This window comes from Sceloporus occidentalis, unplaced genomic scaffold (genome assembly GCF_023333645.1).
Source record: "Sceloporus occidentalis isolate IW3139 unplaced genomic scaffold, rSceOcc1.0.p SCAF_6, whole genome shotgun sequence".
In the NCBI taxonomy this organism is placed as follows: domain Eukaryota; kingdom Metazoa; phylum Chordata; class Lepidosauria; order Squamata; family Phrynosomatidae; genus Sceloporus; species Sceloporus occidentalis.
In genome coordinates, this window is record NW_028316986.1 from 14,833,991 (window position 1) to 14,856,832 (window position 22,842).

A 22,842-nucleotide genomic window follows, 5' to 3' on the forward strand; every position below is an offset into this window, starting at 1 on the left:
TAAAATGGTAAACTGTAATGGCAATACACACTTACACTTACACTTATCTAACTATCAAAACTATATGCTTTAGTCATTGGTTCAAAACCATATACTTTTAAAAAATACACACAAAAATTTGATTATTGCTGTAGAAGGGAGGGCTCCTCACACATAGTACATATTGTCTTGTGGTTCCTGGGTATGTAACACAAAGATGAAGTGACTTCCCCATCCACATTCGTGAAGAGCTGTTTTTTCTCTCTCATACATTGACAACTACTCTTAATAGATAGGGCAGCCTAAATATCCTAAGGGCACCAAATCTTTGAAACTAAGCAGCGTCAGCTCTGGTTAGTATTTGGATGAGAGACTGCCAATGAATATCATGTTCTGTAGGCTTTATTTCAGGCAAACAACTGACAAACCACAAATATTCCTCGCTTAAAAAAATCTTTTGAAATTCAAAGAGTTGCCATAAGTCAAAAGGCGATGCGAAAGCACTGTCACACACTTAATAGATAGGTACTGCCACATGCTCAGTCTCTAAATGTCATAATTACATTATTTTCAAATAACACATTAGCTGTATCAATTGTGGGGAACCTTTGACCCTGCAGATGTTTTGGCTTACAGCTCCCTCAGTTACTTTCCATTGGCCATATTGGGTGGGGAAGTTGTGGTTTGACAGTCTGTAAGGCAAAGCTTCCTTACCCCTGATCTTTATATATCTATATTACTTTTAAAAAATAAAAATAAAGTGTAGACATGCACAGTATTAATTTGTGAGCACTCTAAATATCACATAAGAGTATAGCAATCCTATGCTTTCTTGAACTTTTATACTCCACATCTTTCTGAGTTTGCATTGTTTAAGTAGTTCTTTTAAACACCCACTATTCTTTCCAGATCTTATGTGTAGCTTTGGCCAAATTCTGTATCACCCCTTGTTCTTTCTTTCTTCAACTTTACAAATCTTCATTCTTCACTTTCTCACGTTCTTGTTTTTCAGGCTATTGCCCATTTTCTCCTATTACTTAGCAGTCCTCTTGACTGGCTAATCAACACAGGATAGCTTTTTCTCAGTTTTTACCCTGTATTTACAATGACTAATATGTACTGTATAATGACCAAGCTGCTGTTGATGCTATGCCAAAAGCTTCAATATGCCTGCCTGCAAACTCTTCTAATAAGATACAGCTTCTCCTGATCTTCATTATAGTGAAGCTTCTAAATTGCCACCTTCTGCAGTTGCCTTGCCTCTGTTCTTTGCTTCCTCTTTTTCTTGTTCTCCACCTACCTTGCTTCAGTTCTTGCCCCAATCAAAAGTGAGTAATTTCTCTTTTCTTCCTTACCAGTAAAGTGGGGAAACTAGGCTCTACTCAGTGAGAGAAACCTAAAGTTTCCTTTGCCTTTCAGAGCAAGCAGATGCACCTCTGATTCTATTTATCTGGGTTTCCTGGGGCTGGAATGGGCTTGCCTCTACAGCGGACAGGTGCCTTGAGCTATGAAAGTATACAGGCATATCTCAATTAACAAAGCCTCTGACCATAAGAAGCTTCCTTTTGCAAGTATTTTTATGCTTTCCTGGACTTAATTTCCTTCATGTCCTCTGTCTAGCTCAGTGCTTCTCAATTATTTTCTGTCATGCCCCCCCTAGGAAGAAGAAAACATTTCGCGCCCCCCACGCGACTGTAAATAGTATCATTTGTCTATAAAATTGTTATAAGTACACCTCTGCATAACAGAGCCTCGCGCCCCCCCTGGGGGGCCTGCCCCACTATTTGAGAAAGGCTGGTCTAGCTCAATGCTCCCAAAACCTTTTCAGGCTACTGCCCCTTCTCCTCTTGGGCAACAAACCTAGTGTCCACCAATGCCTATTTCTTGATATTAGGTCTACTGTTTGTGCAGCAGCTATCCGATGAGCAGCATCTACCTCAGCCTTCTCCTCTTCAGCTTCCTACGTGTGAATGCAGCAGCAGGAACAGCCCAAGCCTGATCCTCCCTCTTGCCTATGCCAGCCTTACAGCAAAAGGTTGCTGCTGCTTAGTTGCTGCTGCCAAGGTGACTGGATGCAAAGGGAGCAGTGACCAGACAGCCAGCATGGATGAGAGGCTTCTTGATGGCTGCTCAAGTGACTGCTCAGTCACTGCTTTCTTTGGACTCAATCACCCTGGGAGCAGCGACAGAACAGCTGGCTGAGCAGCCACTGAGAAACCTCTTACCTTGCAGCAAAGTCTGGCATAGGCTTCCTTTGCACCCAGTCACCTTGGGAGCAGCAACTGAGCAGATTGGCTGAGCAGTGATTGAGAAGCCTCTCACCCATGCTGGCTTTTGCCACAATACCAACGTGGGTGAGAGGCTTCTTGGTCACAGCTTGACTGGCTGCTTGGTCGCTGCTCCCAAGGTGACCAGGTGCAAAGGGAGATGTTTTTCTCTGGCAAGGAAGGCTCTCAACCCTTCTTCACCAGGATGGACATGCCTTCCCCACACAGCTTCAAGTTGTCTCCCCCCAAACACAAGCATTATTTCTTCTGATATCTTTTTCTCTCAGCCTGTCCGATGAAAGAAAGCAGGAGCAGCAGAGCAGCTCCAACCTGCCTGGCAAGTCCCAGCAAAGTTCACAAAGCTTAAGGAGGGTCCCAAATGTGAAACCCTCTTTTTGCTGCTGCTTCTCCACTGCCACCTTCTCCTAACTCGCTCCAGTCAACCAGTCTGTCCCAAATTGGTGCCTCAGGAGTGAGCTTGCGTGGGAAGGCAAACAGTGGGAGACACTACCACGTGAATTGATCAGTGAGGCTGCATACCGGTTTGGCTTTAGGTTTGGCCACCAAAATGGAAATACAGTCATCCCTCCATATTTGCGGCTTTGATATTCGCGGATTTGATTATTCACTGATTTCATTAATATGTTCTCTCTAGGACTGTCTAGGTCCTCCAGTGCAACTCTGTGGTCAACTTTAACTAAAAGTTGCACTGAAAGACCATTTGTAGCTGCTCCAGTGCCATTCTATGGTCAATGTATGTTGGACATTGACCACAGAGTTGCACTGGAGGACCTAGAGATTCCTAGAGGGGTGTCCTCTCAGGTAAAACATGGTGTTTTTGTTATTTGCGGTTTTTCCATATTCACGGGGGTCTTGTTCCCCTAACCCTAGCGAATATGGAGGGACAACTGTAATGAGAACTGGAGGCTGGTGAAAGAAAAATAGTAATCCATGGAAGAATTTTCGAAGAAGTATTCAAATGGTCTCTAGAAGGCAGAAGCTTCAAAATGTTTTTATTTATATAAGCAAGGCTTTTTTTATACCTAGTTGTTTCCTTTGACAAAAGTATGTTGTTAGTTTTGAGTGAAATGTGTTGAAATTTGTTGAACCCTTCCTTTTTGTGGTGTAGGAACCTATCCTTATACCTTAGGCACCAAATATTCTATTAAAAAAGTAATGCCTAGGAGCACATCTACTTTGTTAGCTGAATTATACCTGTATCAAGCATGAAGGGAGAGCTAACTTCTTCCCACCCACCCCCACCCCAGTTTTGAGCTTTTGATACATGGGGACTTAATTTCTGCCCCCACACTCAAGTCGAAGCTTATGACCTGCTGCATTTCCAAGATACATCATAATATCCCAGATAAGACCAGCTCCTGACAGAAGATGGGTCCCTGTGGTAAGAAATTTTTGATTGGTCAGCAAGGCCAACCAAATTTTTTGAACGCTGTATTAATGAGTTCAGTCTTGTTGTTGGGGCTCTTCGTCTCTTAAACTGCTTAAGTCCTGGAATCTTGTTTTAGTCTGTGAGCCATCACTTTTATAATTTTTTTAAAAACATGGTTGAAATAGCCATTTCTTCTTTTCTGAGGCAAGCTGAACTGAAAATGGTTTGATGTTCTGAGCAGATACATATTCTGTCAGTTGTTTATAGGGATTTCACTGATACAGATGTGAATTTCATCATTTATGGTAATACATTTACAATTTATGTTATGAGTTTACCTTTTATGATCATGATAACTATGGTAGTATGTAGGGAAAGTTGCTTTATTTGTCCTATTTTAAATGTAAATAAAGTAGTTCATAGATGTCATGTAGTTTTTGAAAGAAATTGTGTGTTTTAATTATCATTGGACAGAAGCAACAAGGCATAAATCTAGTTGCTGGTTCTAATTAAAGTAGACTCATTGGATCAATTGCTGAATTGTAAGCCAACATTTATGTAAATCCCATTGATTCATTGTGTTTACTCTAGTTGGGATTAGCAGTTGGATTTAAAGCATGGCTTTGTTTCTGCTTATATACCTTAGAGAGTGATTTGAGAGTGTTAAAAAAAGGCAGCTTGCATTAAACGAATAAAACATAAATCTATTATATTACTGATACAAAAAATAAAATAAAAAATTCAGGAGCAAGTGCTAAGCACTATTGTTGTTGTTGTTGTTGTTGTTAACGCCCTCAAGCAGGGACGTAGCCAGGATTTTAGGAGGGGGGGTCCAGACTAAGTGCCACCATTATATTGAGGCTTGGGTGCGGCGGCGCAGCAGCACACATCATTCATTTTTCTAACGGAGGGGGGGGTCCAGACCACAAGAACCCCCCCCCCCTTGGCTACGTCCCTGCCTCAAGTCAACTTTGACTCATGGCAATCCTGTAGATGAGGCATCTCCAAGTTCCCCTGTTCTCAGCCTCTCTGCCCAGGTCCTGGAGGCCCAGGCCTATGTCTTCCCTGCCATGTAGTCTTCCTCTCTTTCTACTGCCTTCCACCTTTCCTAGCATCATTGTCTTTTATTCATTTTTCTTCATGATGTGGCCAGAGTGCAACAGACTCGATTTAATCATCTTGGCTTCCAGAAAGAGTTCTGGTCTGATCTTTGCTAGAGCCCATTTGTTTGTCTTCTTGGTCTTCCATGGTATTCTCAGTATTTTTCTCCAGCACCACATCTCAAATGAGTTTATTTTCTTTCTATTGGATTTTTTTCACTGCCAAGCTCTTACATCTGTACATGATGATCAGGAATGCATTGACTTGGACTATCCTCACTTTAGTGTTCAGAGTTATGTTTTTATGATCTTTTCCAGTTGTTTTATAGCTGCCCTTCCCCGTCCTAGTCTTCTTCTTATTTCTTGACTGTGGTCTCCGTTCTGATCAATATCTAAACCAGGGGTAGGGCAACCTTTTTGAGCCGGGGGCTGGGTTGGTGTCCTCCAGACAAGGGGGGGGGGGCAGCCAAAAAAATAAATAATTAAATAATACAGGACAACATTTTCAAATGTAGGACACATTTTTTAAAAATGGAGGACATGCGAAAAAAATTGATGATTTTTAAAAAATGTTAATATAAATGAATGTTTCTTAGGCATGATCAAAATGGAGGACATTTGGGCATTATTCCTAGACAGATGGCAGAAATGTACTTCCCTTTCTGGCCAACCCCCCCTCCCCCCATTCCAAACAGCACATTTGGGCACTGAACATGGCTTTACTTAAGATGGCCTCTTGCATATTTCAAAGGCTTATTGCATAACCAAACTGTTTGGGTTTCACACTGAACATGGGTTCACATGGCTATGCATCTTAAACATGTCAAGGTGGTTTCACAGTTCTTGCACCAAGTGTACTTCTCAGAAGTGTGTACTTGGTCAAGGGACTTTGGAAAGTCACACTCTCTTGGCTTCAGAAACAGTGCGTGCATGCCTCTCAAGCTGACTCATATCATCATCATCATAATCATCATCATCACACTATCAGTGTCAAAACAAGGGAGACTTGTTAGCATTAAAAGCACCCAAAACACACTTTGGAAGGTGACACTCTCTTGGCTTAAGAAACAGTGCCTGCATGCCTCTCAAGCTGACTCATATCATCATCATCATCACACTATCATTGTCAAAGCAAGGGAGACTTGTTAGCACTTAAAGCACACAAAATAAAATTTAAAAAAACCTTGAGGCCTCTGGCCACTCACCACCTCCTCCTTCTGCTCCCCGTCCTCCTCTTCCTCCTCCTTCTGCTCCCCCCTCCTCTTCCTCCTCCTCCTCCTTCTTCTCCTCCCCCTCCTTTTCCTTCTCCTCTTCCTCCTCTTCCTTCTTCTCCTCCCCCCTCCTCCTCTTCCTTCTCCTCTTCCTCCTCTTCCTTCTTCTCCTCCCCCTCCTCTTCCTTCTTCTCCTCCCCCTCCTCCATGTGCCGCACAGCCTGGGGGCGGGGTGGAGGAGGCAGAGGAGAAGGTGGTGGGCCGTGCGGGGAGGTAGGGAGGGCAGCGTGGGACCGTTTGTTTGTTTTGTTTTTGATGTTCAGCATCAATCTAACCTTGGCACTTTCCTCCTTGACCTTCTTAAGTAAATGCTCCAGGTCTTCGTTTGTTTCTGCTAGCAGATTGTGTCATTTACTTATCTTAGGTTTTAAATGTTCCTTCCTCCTATCTTCACTCCTCCTTCTGATTCTAAGCCTGCTCTGCGTACAATGTTTTCTGCATACAGGTTGAATAGATAGAGTGTTAGTATGCAGCCTTGCCTGACCCCTTTGCTGATTTGGAACCATTCTGTTTCTCTGTATTCTGTTTTGATGGCAGCATCTTGTCCTGATTACTGGTTACACATCAGGACAATCAGGTGTTGTAACACTCCCATTCCTCTTAGTGCAAGCCATAGCTTTTCATGATCTATGAAGCCAAGGGTTTTGCTATAGGCGAAAAAGCACATGCAGATTTTCTTCTGAAATTCCCTGATGTGCACCATTATCCAACATATGTTTGCAGTATGATCCCTAGTGCCCCGTACTTTCCTGAATCCAGCTTGTACCTCTGGAGCATCATATATGGTAGGAGTCTTTACTGTAGAATTTTGAGCATGACTTTGCTTACATGGGAAATTAGTGTGATGGTTTTGTCACTGCTGCAATCTTTTGTGTCTCCTTTTTTAATGGATAGATATATTGATTGCTTCCTGTCTGTTGGCCACTGCTTTGTTTTTCATCTCAGTTGGCAGATTTTGGTTCAAACTAAACTTGATTCTATCTTTGTGGATTGTAGCAGTACTGTTAATGTGTCTTCTGTTCCTAGTGATTTGTTCTTTCCAATTGCTTTGAGAACAGCTTCCACTTTAATTTTCTAAAATCTGGGGTTCATCTTTGTAAGTTTTATCTTCCCATGTGTCGTTCATCCTTTCACATTTTTGCATAGCATAGTGCAGTTAAGATAACAAAGAAGCAGGAACTAATAAATAGTCATAAAGAAAAGTTCTGAAACATTTAAAGCAGTAAAGGTATCAGGGGATGCCATTTCATTGGCTTAAAGCCACATGGGTAAAACTCTCTTCTCAGCATGAACCCCACTTTTGAAGGAAAGAGTACGTGGATCAGGGTCTCTATTGATTGCCTGAATGAATAAACAGATTAATATGGGAGGAGATAGTGTCTTAAAATACGTTATTCCCAAGCCATTGCAATGAAGCGGTGGGGGGCTCTTACAATTGAGCAGAACTATACAATAAATGTTTATATTTTTTCAGTGTTGATTTGCTGTGATCCTTGTAGGTGATCTGGTCTATGATATTATAGCTATTTTTTTTTAAATCACTTGCAGTTTCCAAACACTCTTCAAAAGATAAACCTATATTTCAAAAGTGGGCTCATGGCTAGCTTATCACAGTGGTCAAACCCTGATATTTTGAGAGTGTGGATCACTGTGGCAAGATCTTCTTTATCCAAGAGATTCATGTACATGGCACACCAATAAAAACTGATGAAAGATGCTCTGCATTACAGAGGACATTTGGATAGACTTAAATGCTTTCTTCAGCTTAGAAACTTAACCCTTAAGGGAGAATGTGATGCCATGCATTAGAGTATGAGCTTTTAGTACTTTGTCCTGTTTGTAGTATTTAGATTTCATCTAGTTCAAACTTGGGCTTATTAACTGCCATTCACAGTGTTGGGAACTTCAGGCACATGTTCAAGATGTCTTCTGCTGTATCAGAACTTAGAGGAAAAGGAAAAATAGAACTGGTGTCACTTGCAGATTGATTGTGATTATGATTATGATTATTTCTGTCCCACCTCTTCAACAAAATTGAGGCGGCTTACATCAATAAAAACCATATAATTCAATAAAATAAATCCCACTGTCTCCTCCCTTCTTAAAACAAATCAACATAGTAGTTACAACATAACAATGACTATAATAAAATACAGTTAAGATACCTAAAACAATCACAACAAGAACAGGATATCATGGGGTAGTCATTAGGACAGTGCATATCAATGGGCTGAGTCAGTTCCTCAGGGAAGGTCTGTCAGAAAAGATCTGTCTTGGCAGCCTTTTTAAAGCCATTAAGATTGGTAATGTAATAATAATAATAATAATAATAATAATAATAATTTCCCTCCTCTCCCAAGGATTGAAGCAGGATTACATCATTAAAACAGCATAATACAATTCCTAAAAGACAATCTATAAAATACTAATACTGAATTACTCAGTCCTATTAGTTCCTTAAAATCCAATCATCAGAAATTTTTTCAGTCATACTGTCATAGTCAAGTGGAGTATTAATCACGGTCTCTTATACGGAATCAGGTGGATGGGCCCTCTGGAATAGGCCTCTAAGGCCTCTAAGGTGATAAGATGGATCTCTTCCGGTAGATCATTCCACAATTTAGGGACTGTGGCAGTAAATGCTCTATGGGAAGTTGTGGTTAATCTAGTGTTATAATATTCCAACAAAGTCTTCCCAGATGTTCTGAGTGTGTGAGGCAGATTATGTAGGGAGAGGCGTTCCCGCAAGTAACTCGGGCCCAAGCCATGTAGGGCTTTAAAGGTAATTACCAACACCTTGTATTGTGCCCAGAAGCTGATTGGCAGCCAATATGTCAGATCTCCTCTGGCAGGCCATTCCATAATTTGGGAGTGGCAGATGAAAAGGGCCTCTGGGTAATTGCAGCCAGCCTGTTGGCTGTAGTAAATTTCCCCTAGAGGACATAAGTAGATTATATGAAAGAAGGCAATCCCGCATGTAGGCTAGACCTAAGCCATGAAATGCTTTAAAGATCATCACCAACACCTTATACTGTGCCCGGAAACTTATAGGCAGCCAGTGAAGAGATTTTAAAATTGGTGTTGTATGGTCACCTCTAGATCTCCTGGTGACTAATCTGGCTGCCATATTTTGAACTAATTGAAGTTTCCGAACTAGGCACAAGGGTAGCCACATGTAGAGTACATTACAGAAGTCAAGGCATGAGGTTACCAGCGCAGCTTGTACCATTATTTTCCTGATGATGGTTATTGTGTGCCTTCAAGTCATTTCTTACTTATGGAGACACTAAGGAAAATCTTTTGTGGGTTTTCTTCAAAAGGGGTATGCCTTTGCCTTTCTCTGAGGCTGAGAAAGTATGAGTTGCCTAAGATCACTCAGTGGGCTTCCATAACTGAGCGAGGATTTGACCCCTGGTCTCCAGAATCATAGTCCAATGCTCAAACAAATACACTATGCTGGCTCTAAACTATACCTCAAATCGCCAGACCATTTTCCTCTTGGTTTTCTGTAGGACGTTTAAAAGCATAAGGAACAAAATAGGTCCCAGTGAAACTCTTTAGCAAAATTGCCATGAGAAAGAGAACAGAATTTTCCTCCTAATTCTTGTGTCAAACCACCAGGTAGGAGCAGAACAACAAAGCATAGGGCCCCACCAGCCAAGATAGCCAGTGTAGAAGAGTTCTGTTTGTCAAACTGCTAAGAGCTTTCGTTATCAAAACTGGGCTGGAAAAGAGACTGAAGTGACTTCAGATAATCTGTAATCTTCCTGAGTAGTTTGGAGTTGAACTGTTGCCAGTGTATGAGTACCTTGACCATAAAAGGAATATTTTCTCACGAGCTAGTAGCTGCTACAGTCCTTGGGTTCCAGTGATGACCTTTGTAAACACAGTTTCTAGTTCTGCTAGGAACACTGCAAGTATATATTAACTCAAAACATTTATATTAATAGGAAACACATTGACAAGTAAGTTTCCAGGTAAGATACAAATTTGTCAACATACCTCATATCTCAGCTTTTTTGGCTAATGTGTGACTCTATGCTATTTCAAAACCTGCTAATGTGATAGTAGCTTGGCTGTCCAGTGCAAGACACAAAGAGGTGGGTGTATTGGTAGTTATTCCTATATTTGGCCCATCTGCTATTCAAGGAGAAGTAAAGAGCGAAGTCAAGAATTCGGTGAATCAGTTTTAATCCTTGTAATTAGGTCTGTATTGTAAAGGAAGATTAACTGCTGCATGTACACAGATGGTGTCTAATTGCACCGGTATCATCTTAGATTTTGTACAAGTATGTAGTTGTCTTAATATGCTTTGCTTGAAATAGGATGGTGTAATTTACCTTACCTTTCTTTTTTTCTCCTCCCTCCCAGCTCTGTAGAAAGTGTTTTGAAAACTCTTGTGAAAAACTGCAGACCGTAAGTACTTTCATAATTTTTAAAGCCTTAATGTACTACTTACGTATTGTGTTTCCTTTTAAAGGCTTGGTTGACAAACCCTACCTGCATCTATGGGGCAGAGGGTCTTGCAGGCCTTTCAGGGAAACTGGAATGTCTTGTGTGTCCATGAGGCAATGATGTATGTAGCCAGGAATAGGAGTCCTATGTGTTCAAATCACTTTGGGCTGTAAATGTTACATTCTTGAAACTACATGAAGAATGAATTTAAACTGTGCAGGTGATTTTTTCCTGTTTTTTCTCTCAGGAGTTGTCTACACTTGGGGGGAAAGTCTGAATGGACCCCACATCTGTTCTGCCATGCATCTGCCCTGGAGTCACCCTGCAACTGTTTTTTCTGCAATAGTTGTTTAAACATGTGGATGTTGGGTTTGCTGCTGTTCCCTTTCTTCTGTCAGCTCCAGAGCCAAGATGGAGCAGTACCTGGCAGGCACCTCCATTTACCAATATCTGGGCCAGTTCCTACCTGGAATGATTTTTAAAGATAGGTTTTCCTGCTTGTGAGGTCACTGGTGCCTTGTTTTGTTCTCACATTGTGCTGCCAGCAGCGGCGCCGAAGGGAGATGAAACTCAATTTCCTGGCCAGAACAACATTTACAGAAAGGTTTTTCCCTCATTGGTGCCACTGCTGCTAGCATGCCCTGAGGGAAGAACAAGATGCTGCTGGGCGCTTCACAAGCTGGGGGGGCGGGTTCTTTAAATGTTGTTCTGGGCAGGGAACTGGCCTGGACATTGTCAAATGGCAGCAACCAGGCAGCAATCTGTTGGTGGCTGGAGCTGCCAGAGGAAAAAAGGCGGTTGCTTTTGGGCAGTATCTGTCCTGCTTGCTCCCCCCTGCATGGACAAATCCAGTGCAGATCCACTAGCCTACACTGCAGGGAACACCAGAGTTTCCTGTAAAATCTAGAGAAAACCATGAATTTTTAAAGCCTTGATTGAATGAATATACCCTGAGTTTGGTCATATAGGGCTGTACATTGTGTTTCCTGATCGCATCAGGTGTGGGGTGTAGTTCAGTTTTTTTTCTATCCTGTAGGCAAGTCCAGAGTCTCAGTTGCTTCATGATGAGCGTTGTTCATTGTTTTTGTTGAACAGGTATTTGGTTAATGTGTGAATATAACTGATCTAAAATTGTTGAGAACTTCCATCATACCTAAATGGATGCTCCTATGAAAGGTGGCTGGACTTGTTGTCCTGTGGACTGTTCCACTGTAGTTTCATTCCTCCAAGATGCCTTGTATTTATTTTAACCAGCTCAAATAATCATCATGTCTGTACTATGGAAACTTAATAGATATTTCAGCACAGAATAAGTAAAGAGATAGTACAGGAATACCTGTTTAACCTAAACGAATATGTCTCCAGGACCAGATGAACTACATCCAAGGGTATTAAAAGAACTGGCAAATGTAATATCGGAGCCATTGGCAATAATCTTTGAAAACTCCTGGAGAACAGGAGAAGTCCCAGCAGACTGGAGGAGGGCAAACATTGTCCCCATCTTCAAAAAGGGGAAAAAAGAGGATCCAAACAATTATCGTCCAGTTAGTCTGACATCTATACCAGGAAAGATTCTAGAGCAGATCATTAAAAAGAGAGTCTGTGAACATCTAGAACACAATGCCATAATCACAAATTAAGTCATGCCAGACAAACCTGATCTCTTTTTTTTGATAAAATTACCAGCTTGTTAGATGAAGGGAATGCTGTGGATATCGTATATCTTGATTTCACTAAGGCCTTTGATAAAGTTCCCCATGACGTTCTTGCAAAGAAGCTTGTAAAATGTGGGCTAGACAAGGCAAATGTTACATGGATTTGTAATTGGTTGACTGGCCGAACTCAAAGGGTGCTCAACAATGGCTCCTTTTCATCCTGGAGAGAAGTGACCAGTGGGGTCCCACAGGGCTCTGTCCTGGGGCCAGTGTTATTCAACATCTTTATCAATGACTAGGATGACAAAATTGGGGGCATACTTATCAAATTTGCAGATGACACCAAATTAGGAGGAATAGCTAATACCCCAGAGGACAGGCTAAAGATTCAAAATGATCTGAATAGACTAGAAAGCTGGGCCAAAGCTAACAAAATGAAATTCAACACGGAGAAATGTAAGGTACTGCACTTAGGGCGGAAAAATGAAATGCACAGATATAGGATGGAGGACACCTGGCTGAATGAAACTACGTGTGAAAGGGATCTAGGAGTCCAAGTAGACCATAATTTGAACATGAGTCAACAGTGCGATGCAGCAGCTAACAAGGCCAATGCGATTTTAGGCTCCATCAATAGAAATATAGTTTCTAGATCAAGGGAAGTAATAGTGCCACCCGAAACTGGTGCGTGTCCAAAAAGGGCGACTAAAATGAGGAAAAGTCTGGAAACCATTTGAGGAATGACTTAGGGAGCTGGGGATGTTTAGCCTGGAGAAAAGAAGGTTAAGAGGTGATATGATAGCCCTGTTTAAATATTTGAAGGGATGTCATATTGATGAGGGAGCAAGCTTGTTTTCTGCTGCTCTAGAGACTAGGACCCGGAGCAATGGATGCAAGCTCCAGGAAAAGAGATTCCACCTCAACATTAGGAGGAACTTCTTGACAGTAAGGGCTGTTCGACAGTGGAACACACTCCCTTGGTGTGTAGTGGAGTCTCCCTCCTTGGAGGTCTTTAAACAGAGGCTGGATGGCCATCTGTCGGGGATCCTTTGATTGTGATTTCCTGCATGGCAGGGGGTTGGACTGGATGGCCTTTGCGATCTCTTCCAACTCTACGATTCTATGATTCTAGTTTATTTCCCTTAACTTTGATTTAGTACCGTTAGTTGAACTGAACAGATTTTGATTCCTGCCGCAGTAATTGACCAGACATTGAGGTTTGAGGAGGGATTTTATGGCCCGTTCCACATGGGCGTAAAGTCTGTCCCCAGGACGTACTAGGGTTAGGAAAGGGCATGCTTTATGCTTTGCGGCGTCATTAGCGTGCCGCAACATGAAGCGCCATTTTGGCGCTTCTTTTTGCAGCGCAGGGGAGCCTCGCGGTATGGCTGCTGGGGCTCCTCGGCACCACTAATGGCGGCGGCGGCATTCAGGCGGTCTGTAACGCGCCCACGACTCCCTTCACTGTATTCTGGGGACAATGAAGAAAGGAAATAAATCTATCTCTGTTTCTGTTGTGGGGCTATAGTTAATGGACTGGCCTTGAATAGTGGATCTCATTGTTTTATACCCTGTAATGTAGAAGCTAGTGCATAAAGAATGGGGCATTGTATAAAGCTATAAACAATAGAGCAATTATTGTGATATTGTCAACACCATAGCCTGCTGTATTAATCATTTATTATGGAGATTTAATGAGCATCAATATAAGAAATTTCCATTTCTCCTCTTATTGTCTGTCCCAGCAGATGTACTGAAGGAAGCAGAGCTGTGCCTCATGGCCAAACCTCCTACATATTTATTGAATATGAGCAAAAGCTCTGACCATGTACAGTTGGAAGCATGCACAGTTCCTCCGCAAGGGAGAGGATCCTGAGCCAGTTGGGACCTTCTCCTTTATGGAGGAGGTTTGTATGCATGTGCTGGTACATGAATGGGGCTTCTTATTACCCTCCCCAGATACTGGGCCTAGTGGAAGGCATGGCTGATGGGCATGGTGGGGTATCAGACCTCCATGGCTCCCAAATCCCTTTGTGCACGAGAAGGTTCATCCTTTCTTTATGATTTATTAACAAAAATTTCATTGGATCTCAGTGCAATCTACAATAAAGCTATTTTTTTAAAAAAACTTAAAGGAGTCAAAATAATTTTAAACATTCAAAATAATTTAATATAAAGCTTATAGTTTGGAGCAAATCAGTTAGGCTCTAAGGGTGTTAATAAAATACCACGTTTTTACTTGGCAGAATTAAGCCAGTGTTGGTACCAATTGGGCCCCTGGGGAGAGAGTATTTTGCAAAAGTCAAGATATACAAATGATCTCCTTCCCCTGTTTCAGATACTTGCAAAATACTGCTCTGTTCGCAGAGGAGCCACTTAGCTATTGTGCCTTATAGTTTCTGCTTATCTATCGTCCATTCTTTCTGATGAATTTTAGAAAAATCTGAACTAGTGGTTGTATCCACATCTTGGGGTAGTGAATTCCATGCATTTAACTGTGTTGCTAAAGTACTGCTTCTGTGTACTGTCCAATACAATTCTCTTGTCTTCAGGTATTTTCCAGAAAATGCTACAGCAGAGATGTTAGATGAATGGCGACCATTAATGTGTCCCTTTGATGTTACCATGCAGAAGGCCATCACTTACTTTGAACTGTTTCTGCCTACCACTCTTCCTCCAGAACTTCATGATAAGAGTTTTAAGTAAGTTGATCATAGCATTTCATAATGTCATTGCAAAATTACCTGATGTTTGGAAAGATGTTGCTTGTTAGCTGGTGGCTACTGTAATGCATGTAGAGGACTGCAGTATTATTTTATTCTCTTAATAGTTGTGTTCTGATGCATCTAAGAGTTGCTTTTTTAGACTTAACCCTCATAGAAGTGATATCCTAGTTCTATCATTTAAAGCTGGGAAGTTAAACTAAGTGGCACTGCCTAACTTGATTCTTCATAAATCTGCTATTCAGACTTGGATCAATTGATGCAGTTGTACTAGTAAACACTGATAAAATCACATTGGAGTTTTAAACAGCAAACAAAACAAACCTTTCAATGTTTAGACTTTCACTTCAGGCTGCAGGGCCTGTCTCCTAGGAGGAGATGAGATTGCTCTAGCCTCAAGGTTGGCAAAGAGCTTATTGCCCCAATAGCACTACTTTTTTCATTTTGCATGAAGAATCCTGGAAGCATAGGCAGCATGAAAAAACTTGGCTTGCATCACTTGCTTCTTCCAATTAGTATGCAAAGAGATCTTGCAGCACCTTTGAGACTGACTGAGAGAAAAAAGTTGGTAGCATGAGCTTTTGTAGACTTAAGTCTACTTCTTGCAAGTTAAAAGGGTCCATAGATGTACTGCAGCCACTTACTCACAAACCATAAGGCTGTTAGTTTAATTCCAGCCCAGGGTCAACTCAGCCTAACATTCTTCCAAGATCACTAAAATGACTACCCAGCTTCTTGGGGGCAATTAGCTTACGCATGGTAAACTGCTGAGGGAGTGCTTAAGTGCACTGATAAGCGGTATAGAAATGTACTTGCTATTGCTAGATATACAGTTGGCCCTCCACGTTCATTGGTTTAACATCCGTGTATTAGATCAGTCACAAGTTTGCCATTGTCCTGCCTTGCTTGACCACTTTCCTCCCACTTTCCAGGACTGAAGTGGTGCTTCTCTTGGGTTCCTTAGCCCATACAGACAGGAGTATGGATTGAGTTAACCTCCCCACCCACCAACCTTAGCTCAGTCTGTGTTTCTATGGGCTAAGGAGCACAAGGAGTGTATGCCTGGAGGCCATGGCAACCCCTACCCAGGCTTGCAGTAGTGGCAGCCTCAGGCTTCAGGGCTGATTAGTGGCGGCAGCCGGCTGACTGCCAGGCACGCTTTCTGTGTGCTGACCCCTTTGAAGCTTGAAACTGTTGTATGCACATTCATGTGGGGGCCTCAGGCTTTGGGGAAGGAGGTGGGGTGGCACATGGCTGCCAGGCACACATTCTGTGTACTTCCCCCCTCCCCAAACTTGAGTGTTGTGTGAATATGCATGCAGCAAGCTTGGGGGGGGGGGGTTGGCTCCAGTGGCCACTCACCCGCCATATGTGCATTCTGCCTACTCCTGCCCCCCGGGGGGGGGGGCTGCCAGCTACCTGCTTCACAAGCGTGAGGTGTGCACCTGCTGACTGGGCCTTACTCTTGCTTCTGCTGCTGCACACTATATTTGTAGTTTTGCAGGAGTCTTGTCTCCCTAACCTTGGGGAGCGTGGCAGGCCGACTGTACTTTGTTTAAAAACTACTGGAATCTTGGAGTGACACAGCAGTGATTTACTGATGTTCTTGCCAGTAACTTGTGTGAATAGGTTTGGCACATTATGATTTTACTTTCAGCTTGGGCACAATCAATGTGATGCCTCTTTTGTCAACAGTGTAATATTAACAATCTAAAGAAAGATCCTGTTGGTCTTTAGAATTTTCCTTTGACAGTCAAGTAAGTTTAAAAGAACTAGGCTGGATGCAAACATCTGCTTGACTGGTTTTAGTCATAAGAGCTTCAGGGTTGGTGTTTCTGTACATAAATAAAAAGCTCTACATGCCATAAAGCATATGTTCATTGAAATGGAGAGAAGTTTCAAAAGTATGTTCTCCACTCTTTCAAAGGAGGGGAGGAGTTGAAAACTTCACCAGGCACACTCAAGACATTGGCTATACTCAAGAGTTATGTGTGTAAAATTATAATAAACTGAATGAGTGAGAGATTTCCCTCCACTGTATGCCCTTTAGCAGATTGACTTTTCAAGAAGATTTCAATCATGCACAGAGCCTTGGAAGTTATTTTGAGTTTGGGCAGGGACAGCCATGCATATTGGCAAAGTCTCTTGAGAACTGCTTGAAAGGGAATGAAAAGGGGGGGGGGGGGAGACCCTGAGCTGTTTTGATTCAAATAATTTCTTGATGCAGCTCCTAATATAGAGCCAACCAACCTAGCTGCCCAGTTATGTATAATGAATGTTTTAAAACCTATCTTTTTCGTATTTGCTGTCCTCATGAATTGAGATAGCTGCATATTTTTCTCCAGGCTGTTTCAGGCTGTCCTTGAATGTTCTCATTAAGTGTCTTCATATCTCATTTGGGCTTCTCTTGGGGCTTATCGCTTCAAGGTCATATGAAACTAGGGTTGCCATATCCCGCCGGGGGGCGGGACAATCCCGGTTTGGGCGGTGCTGTCCCGGTCCCGGCCCGGTTTGGCGCCCAAACCGGGACGGCCCCGCCCACCGCGGCCACCTCAGGCCCCGCGGCGGCTCCAAGGCCTTGCTGAGGCCTGGGAAGGCTCTCCGCGGTTGGAGCTCCAGCCGCGGAGACGCTCCCTCCCGGGCCCCAGCGAGGCCTTAGAGGCGGCTCCGCGGTTGGAGCTCCGGCCGCGGGGTCCTCAAGGCCTCCACGAGGCCAGGGAGGAGGAGGAGGCCGCTTCCCACCGCGGCGATCGCCGCGATGAGGGGCGGCCCCCGCCTCCTTCCCGGCCTGGGAGCCGGCCGAGGCTTCTTCCCAGGCCGGGAGGAGGAGCAGGCCGCTTCCCACCGCGGCGATCGCCGCGATGAGGAGCAGCCTCCGCCTCTTTCCCGGCCTGGGAGCCGGCCTAGACTCCCTCCCAGGCCGGGAGGAGGAGGAGGAAGCCTGGCACCTCGGCGATCGCCGCGATGCCAGGCTTCCCCCCGCCCTTCTCGGCCTGGGAGCCGGCCTAGGAGCCCTCCCAGGCCGGGAGGAGGAGGAGGAAGCCTGGCACCTCGGCGATCGCCGCGATGCCAGGCTTCCCCCCGCCCTTCTCGGCCTGGGAGCCGGCCTAGGAGCCCTCCCAGGCCGGGAGGAGGAGGAGGAAGCCTGGCACCTCGGCGATCGCCGCGATGCCAGGCTTCCCCCCGCCCTTCTCGGCCTGGGAGCCGGCCTAGGAGCCCTCCCAGGCCGGGAGGAGGAGGAGGAAGCCTGGCACCTCGGCGATCGCCGCGATGCCAGGCTTCCCCCCGCACTTCTCGGCCTGGGAGCCGGCCTAGGAGCCCTCCCAGGCCGGGAGGAGGAGGAGGAAGCCTGGCACCTCGGCGATCGCCGCGGTGCCAGGCTTCCCCCCGCCCTTCTCGGCCTGGGAGCCGGCCTAGGAGCCCTCCCAGGCCGGGAGGAGGAGGAGGAAGCCTGGCACCGTGGCGATCGCCACGGTGCCAAGCTTCCCCGCGCCCTTCTCGGCCTGGGAGCCGGCCTAGGAGCCCTCCCAGGCCGGGAGGAGGAGGAGGAAGCCTGGCACCTCGGCGATCGCCGCGATGCCAGGCTTCCCCCCGCCCTTCTCGGCCTGGGAGCCGGCCTAGGAGCCCTCCCAGGCCGGGAGGAGGAGGAGGAAGCCTGGCACCTCGGCGATCGCCGCGATGCCAGGCTTCCCCCCGCCCTTCTCGGCCTGGGAGCCGGCCTAGGAGCCCTCCCAGGCCGGGAGGAGGAGGAGGAAGCCTGGCACCTCGGCGATCGCCGCGATGCCAGGCTTCCCCCCGCCCTTCTCGGCCTGGGAGCCGGCCTAGGAGCCCTCCCAGGCCGGGAGGAGGAGGAGGAAGCCTGGCACCTCGGCGATCGCCGCGATGCCAGGCTTCCCCCCGCCCTTCTCGGCCTGGGAGCCGGCCTAGGAGCCCTCCCAGGCCGGGAGGAGGAGGAGGAAGCCTGGCACCGTGGCGATCGCCGCGATGCCAGGCTTCCCCCCGCCCTTCTCGGCCTGGGAGCCGGCCTAGGAGCCCTCCCAGGCCGGGAGGAGGAGGAGGAAGCCTGGCACCGTGGCGATCGCCGCGGTGCCAGGCTTCCCCGCGCCCTTCTCGGCCTGGGAGCCGGCCTAGGAGCCCTCCCAGGCCGGGAGGAGGAGGAGGAAGCCTGGCACCTCGGCGATCGCCGCGATGCCAGGCTTCCCCCCGCCCTTCTCGGCCTGGGAGCCGGCCTAGGAGCCCTCCCAGGCCGGGAGGAGGAGGAGGAAGCCTGGCACCTCGGCGATCGCCGCGATGCCAGGCTTCCCCCCGCCCTTCTCGGCCTGGGAGCCGGCCTAGGAGCCCTCCCAGGCCGGGAGGAGGAGGAGGAAGCCTGGCACCTCGGCGATCGCCGCGATGCCAGGCTTCCCCCCGCCCTTCTCGGCCTGGGAGCCGGCCTAGGAGCCCTCCCAGGCCGGGAGGAGGAGGAGGAAGCCTGGCACCTCGGCGATCGCCGCGATGCCAGGCTTCCCCCCGCCCTTCTCGGCCTGGGAGCCGGCCTAGGAGCCCTCCCAGGCCGGGAGGAGGAGGAGGAAGCCTGGCACCGTGGCGATCGCCACGGTGCCAAGCTTCCCCGCGCCCCTTCCCGGCCTGGGAGGCGGCCTAGGCGTCCTCCGAAGCCGGGAGGAGGAAGAGGCCACTGGAACCGCGGCGCGATTCCAAGCGGCCCCTGTTCCTCCTCCCGACTTGGGAGAGAGCCTAGGCGTCCTCCGAAGCCGGGAGGAGGAGGACAGGGTTTGAAAATGTAGGACTTTTTTTTTAATTTCCTAGCCAGGAAATTAAAAAAAAAAAAAGTCCTACATTTTCAAACCTGGTCCTACATTTGTCCCGGTTTGGAGGTCCTCCATGATGGCAACCCTATATGAAACCATGCTTACTCAAGTGCCTATCCATATAACACCTCCCTTCTAGATTATATCTCATCCATGAGTTCCTTGCATAACTTTATAAATAATTGCTTTCATCTACATGAGTGGCAAATGCTGTTAAGGTCCATCCCATCAAAACAAACATGTGTAGGTTTTCTAGAGTCAATAAGCTGCCTTTCCTATGTGGATTAAAAAAAATTTTTTTTGATACGTCTAATGTTTCTATGGCCCGTTACAGACGGGCCTGTAGTACGGACTGGGTCCATACTAGAGTTAGAAAGGGGCGTCACTTCCTGACGCCCCCAACCCTAGTATGGACCGAGTCCATACAAAATGGCGGCGCCTGTTCCACACGGGGACTGCCATTTTGACGTTGCAAATGCGTAGCGTCCAGACGTCGCACAGCGGAAGTGATGCCGCAAGTGTGCGACTAGCGCCTCGCGGCGCCACTTCCGGGACGCAGAAAGAAGCGTCATTTTGGCACTTCTTTTCAGCTGCGTCTGGGAACCGCGCGGTTTGGCCACTGCGGTTCGCAGATGCAGCAACCAGCGGCGGCGGCAGAGCGCCCTTCTTGGGCACTCTGTAACGCGCCTAAGCATAGTTTTTTGTGGGTTTTTCAGGCTATGTGGCCATGTTCTAGCAGAGTTTCTTTCTGACGTTTCACCAGCATCTGTGGCTGGCATCTTCAGAGAATGCATGTTTCTATGCATGTGTGTGAATGTGTATAATTCTGTTTGCATAACTACAAATTTTGGTCTTTTTGCATGACCTTCAAACCAACCCTAAGGAGCTATCCTATGTTATCTCAGTAATCCTTACACTAACCCTGTAACATCAGTCAGTATTATTGGTTCCCTTGTAATGCTGAAATGCTTGCATGGCTGCTTTTGAGCATCAAATCTAAAGTATTCAAAATGACAGTCTCTTCAAAATAAGTTCTTTTTAAATTAGCAGGATTCATATATACCGGTATTCTATTGAGATCATTATCTGATTAAGTTTAGCCTTCAGGCTGTCTGTGGCCATTACAGGGGTAGAGAAATTACTTTTAAGCTGGTTGCAGAGGCTGATGAATCTTGATATTTTTCTGAGGTCTCTTGGGAAACTTTCTGGTGGATTAAGGGTGACCCTTCCTGGCCCATGTTCTCTGTTTGAAATGAGAAAAGGCCTGAGATAGCTGACATGGTGGTTATAGAGCTGCGTAGTTTCTTAGTATTCTAAGGTTGATGAATTTTGAGAGGGTCAAAAATTAGAACACAAATAGTAAAAGACTTGTAACAAGTAACTGTGACGACTCAAAGCATATTTTTGCCAAAGCAGAGCTGCATGCCTTGTTATTGAGAAGCATTGCACATCCCGATGGCTTCCTGGAGTCCTGTTCGCCTTGTTCTGAACAACAAAAATCCCCTTGGCAGTGATGGTGGGTGGCACTGGAGGCTATAGATCTTTTAATTACCTGACATAAATGTGAAATTGGTGCACATAGCAGTATGTGGATTTTAAAGTTTTTTTAATTAGGAAGAAAGAGAAAAATGAGTGAAATGTAAAGGAGTTAAACAGTTCTAGGGGCAGGAGATCCCAGTAATTTAAAAACATTTCCTCAGACTGTCTTTTAATTACATTCACTGCAAAATGAGGGAAATTGTCTTAATTCAGGCAGGAGTTTATTCTAGTGTTGTAACCAAGATTATGAATAATACTATACAGTTGGGTCACTCTGGTTTAAATTTTCCTTCAGTCACATTCTTTCTCTGGATAGCCATAAGCAAACTACCTTATTTCAGCATTCCCTCCACAAGAGAACCAGTAATAATGATTGATGTTACAGGGTTAGTGTAAGAATCGCTGAGGTCCAAAACACACTGCAGAAATAATCCAGTTTGAGACCACTTTAACTGCCCTGGCTCAGTGCTAGTTTATTGTATTTTATTGTGACACAAATACTCTCTGACAGAGAAGGCTACATGTCTCACAAAACTACAGTTCCCAGAATTCCCTAGCATTGAGCCAGGGCAGTTAAAGTGGTCTCAAACTGGATTATTTCTGCAGTGTGTTTTGGACCTCAGGTAACATAGGAGAGGCCCTTAGAATTGGTCTGGAGACTCAGAACAACAACAAAGAGGCATTTAATTATTAAGTAAAATAGCATCCAAATATCACATTAGGGGCTCTGCCATTCTTTCTTCTCTGTTGCACCACATAGAAATCTACTTTGGAGAATCCTTTAGCTCTTTGGAGCAGATCTTGAGGGTGTACAAGGTGGTGCAGGGAGTGAAGCATCCTCCTTGCTTATTTCTGTTGACAGAAGCAGTTGTATTAGTGGAACTAGTTTGCTGGATTGGGCTGTTGAATATTAATTATGATAGTGATTACTTGGGCAACAGTTTCTTTTTGTGCTGACTGATGAAGACCTGTTCATCATAAAACCTGTTGGTCTGATTTCGTTATCTTGCAGGCTCTGGTTTGATGAGTTTCTAGGCCTTTGGGTTTCAGTTCAAAATCTTCCACAATGGGAAGGGGTAAGTATTCTTATTCCCCCGCATCCCCTAGTTAGTCTGGAGCTGACATGTAGGCAGCTGAACTAGACATTTTGATGCCAGAAAGGCCATTTCAGAGCTCTCACAATTTGAACAAATAACAGTAGTCCTTTCCCTTATGCGGGGGATCCATTCTGCCCCCCCCCCCCATGCATAAGGGAAATTCCGTGTAAGCTCAAGCCCCATTAAAGCCAATGGGGGTCTCTTTCTGGTGCGTGGCACCATTTCTTCTGGCACAGCTTCCAGCATATGCTGGAAGTCATGTAAGGCACACCCGTGTATAACATGGGCACACTGTACGTCCACATTTTGTTTGCTGGGCATTGTTTGATTACCCTTGAGTATCTTGGGAATGCGGGCATTTTCCCAGACCGAAAGTTCAAATGTGAGCTGTTGTACTTGCTGTCATGTCTAATTCTGTTAATTCACACCAGTGCATCAAGATCTGCTTGGCATACTTTTAATATGCAGGAGAATCATGGAGACATGGGAAAGGACCTCTTCTTATGTTTCTCGTGAATGTTATTGGATTTTATGTAGCCCTGATTCTCTAAAGCAAAT

The 22,842-nt window shown here is 45.4% G+C and overlaps 1 protein-coding gene across 2 annotated transcripts in view; it reads left to right on the forward strand.

The window, feature by feature from the left end:
• The window catches only part of PSME4 (proteasome activator subunit 4), a 132,742-nt gene that overhangs the window by 30,141 nt on the left and 79,759 nt on the right, over positions 1 to 22,842 (forward strand). For both annotated transcript variants that reach the window (XM_089528916.1, XM_089528917.1), the window contains exons 4-6: positions 10,379 to 10,423; positions 14,670 to 14,819; positions 22,200 to 22,263. In XM_089528916.1, coding sequence (XP_089385042.1) covers positions 10,379 to 10,423; positions 14,670 to 14,819; positions 22,200 to 22,263 — 259 coding nt within the window. The remainder of the gene's footprint in view (positions 1 to 10,378; positions 10,424 to 14,669; positions 14,820 to 22,199; positions 22,264 to 22,842) is intronic.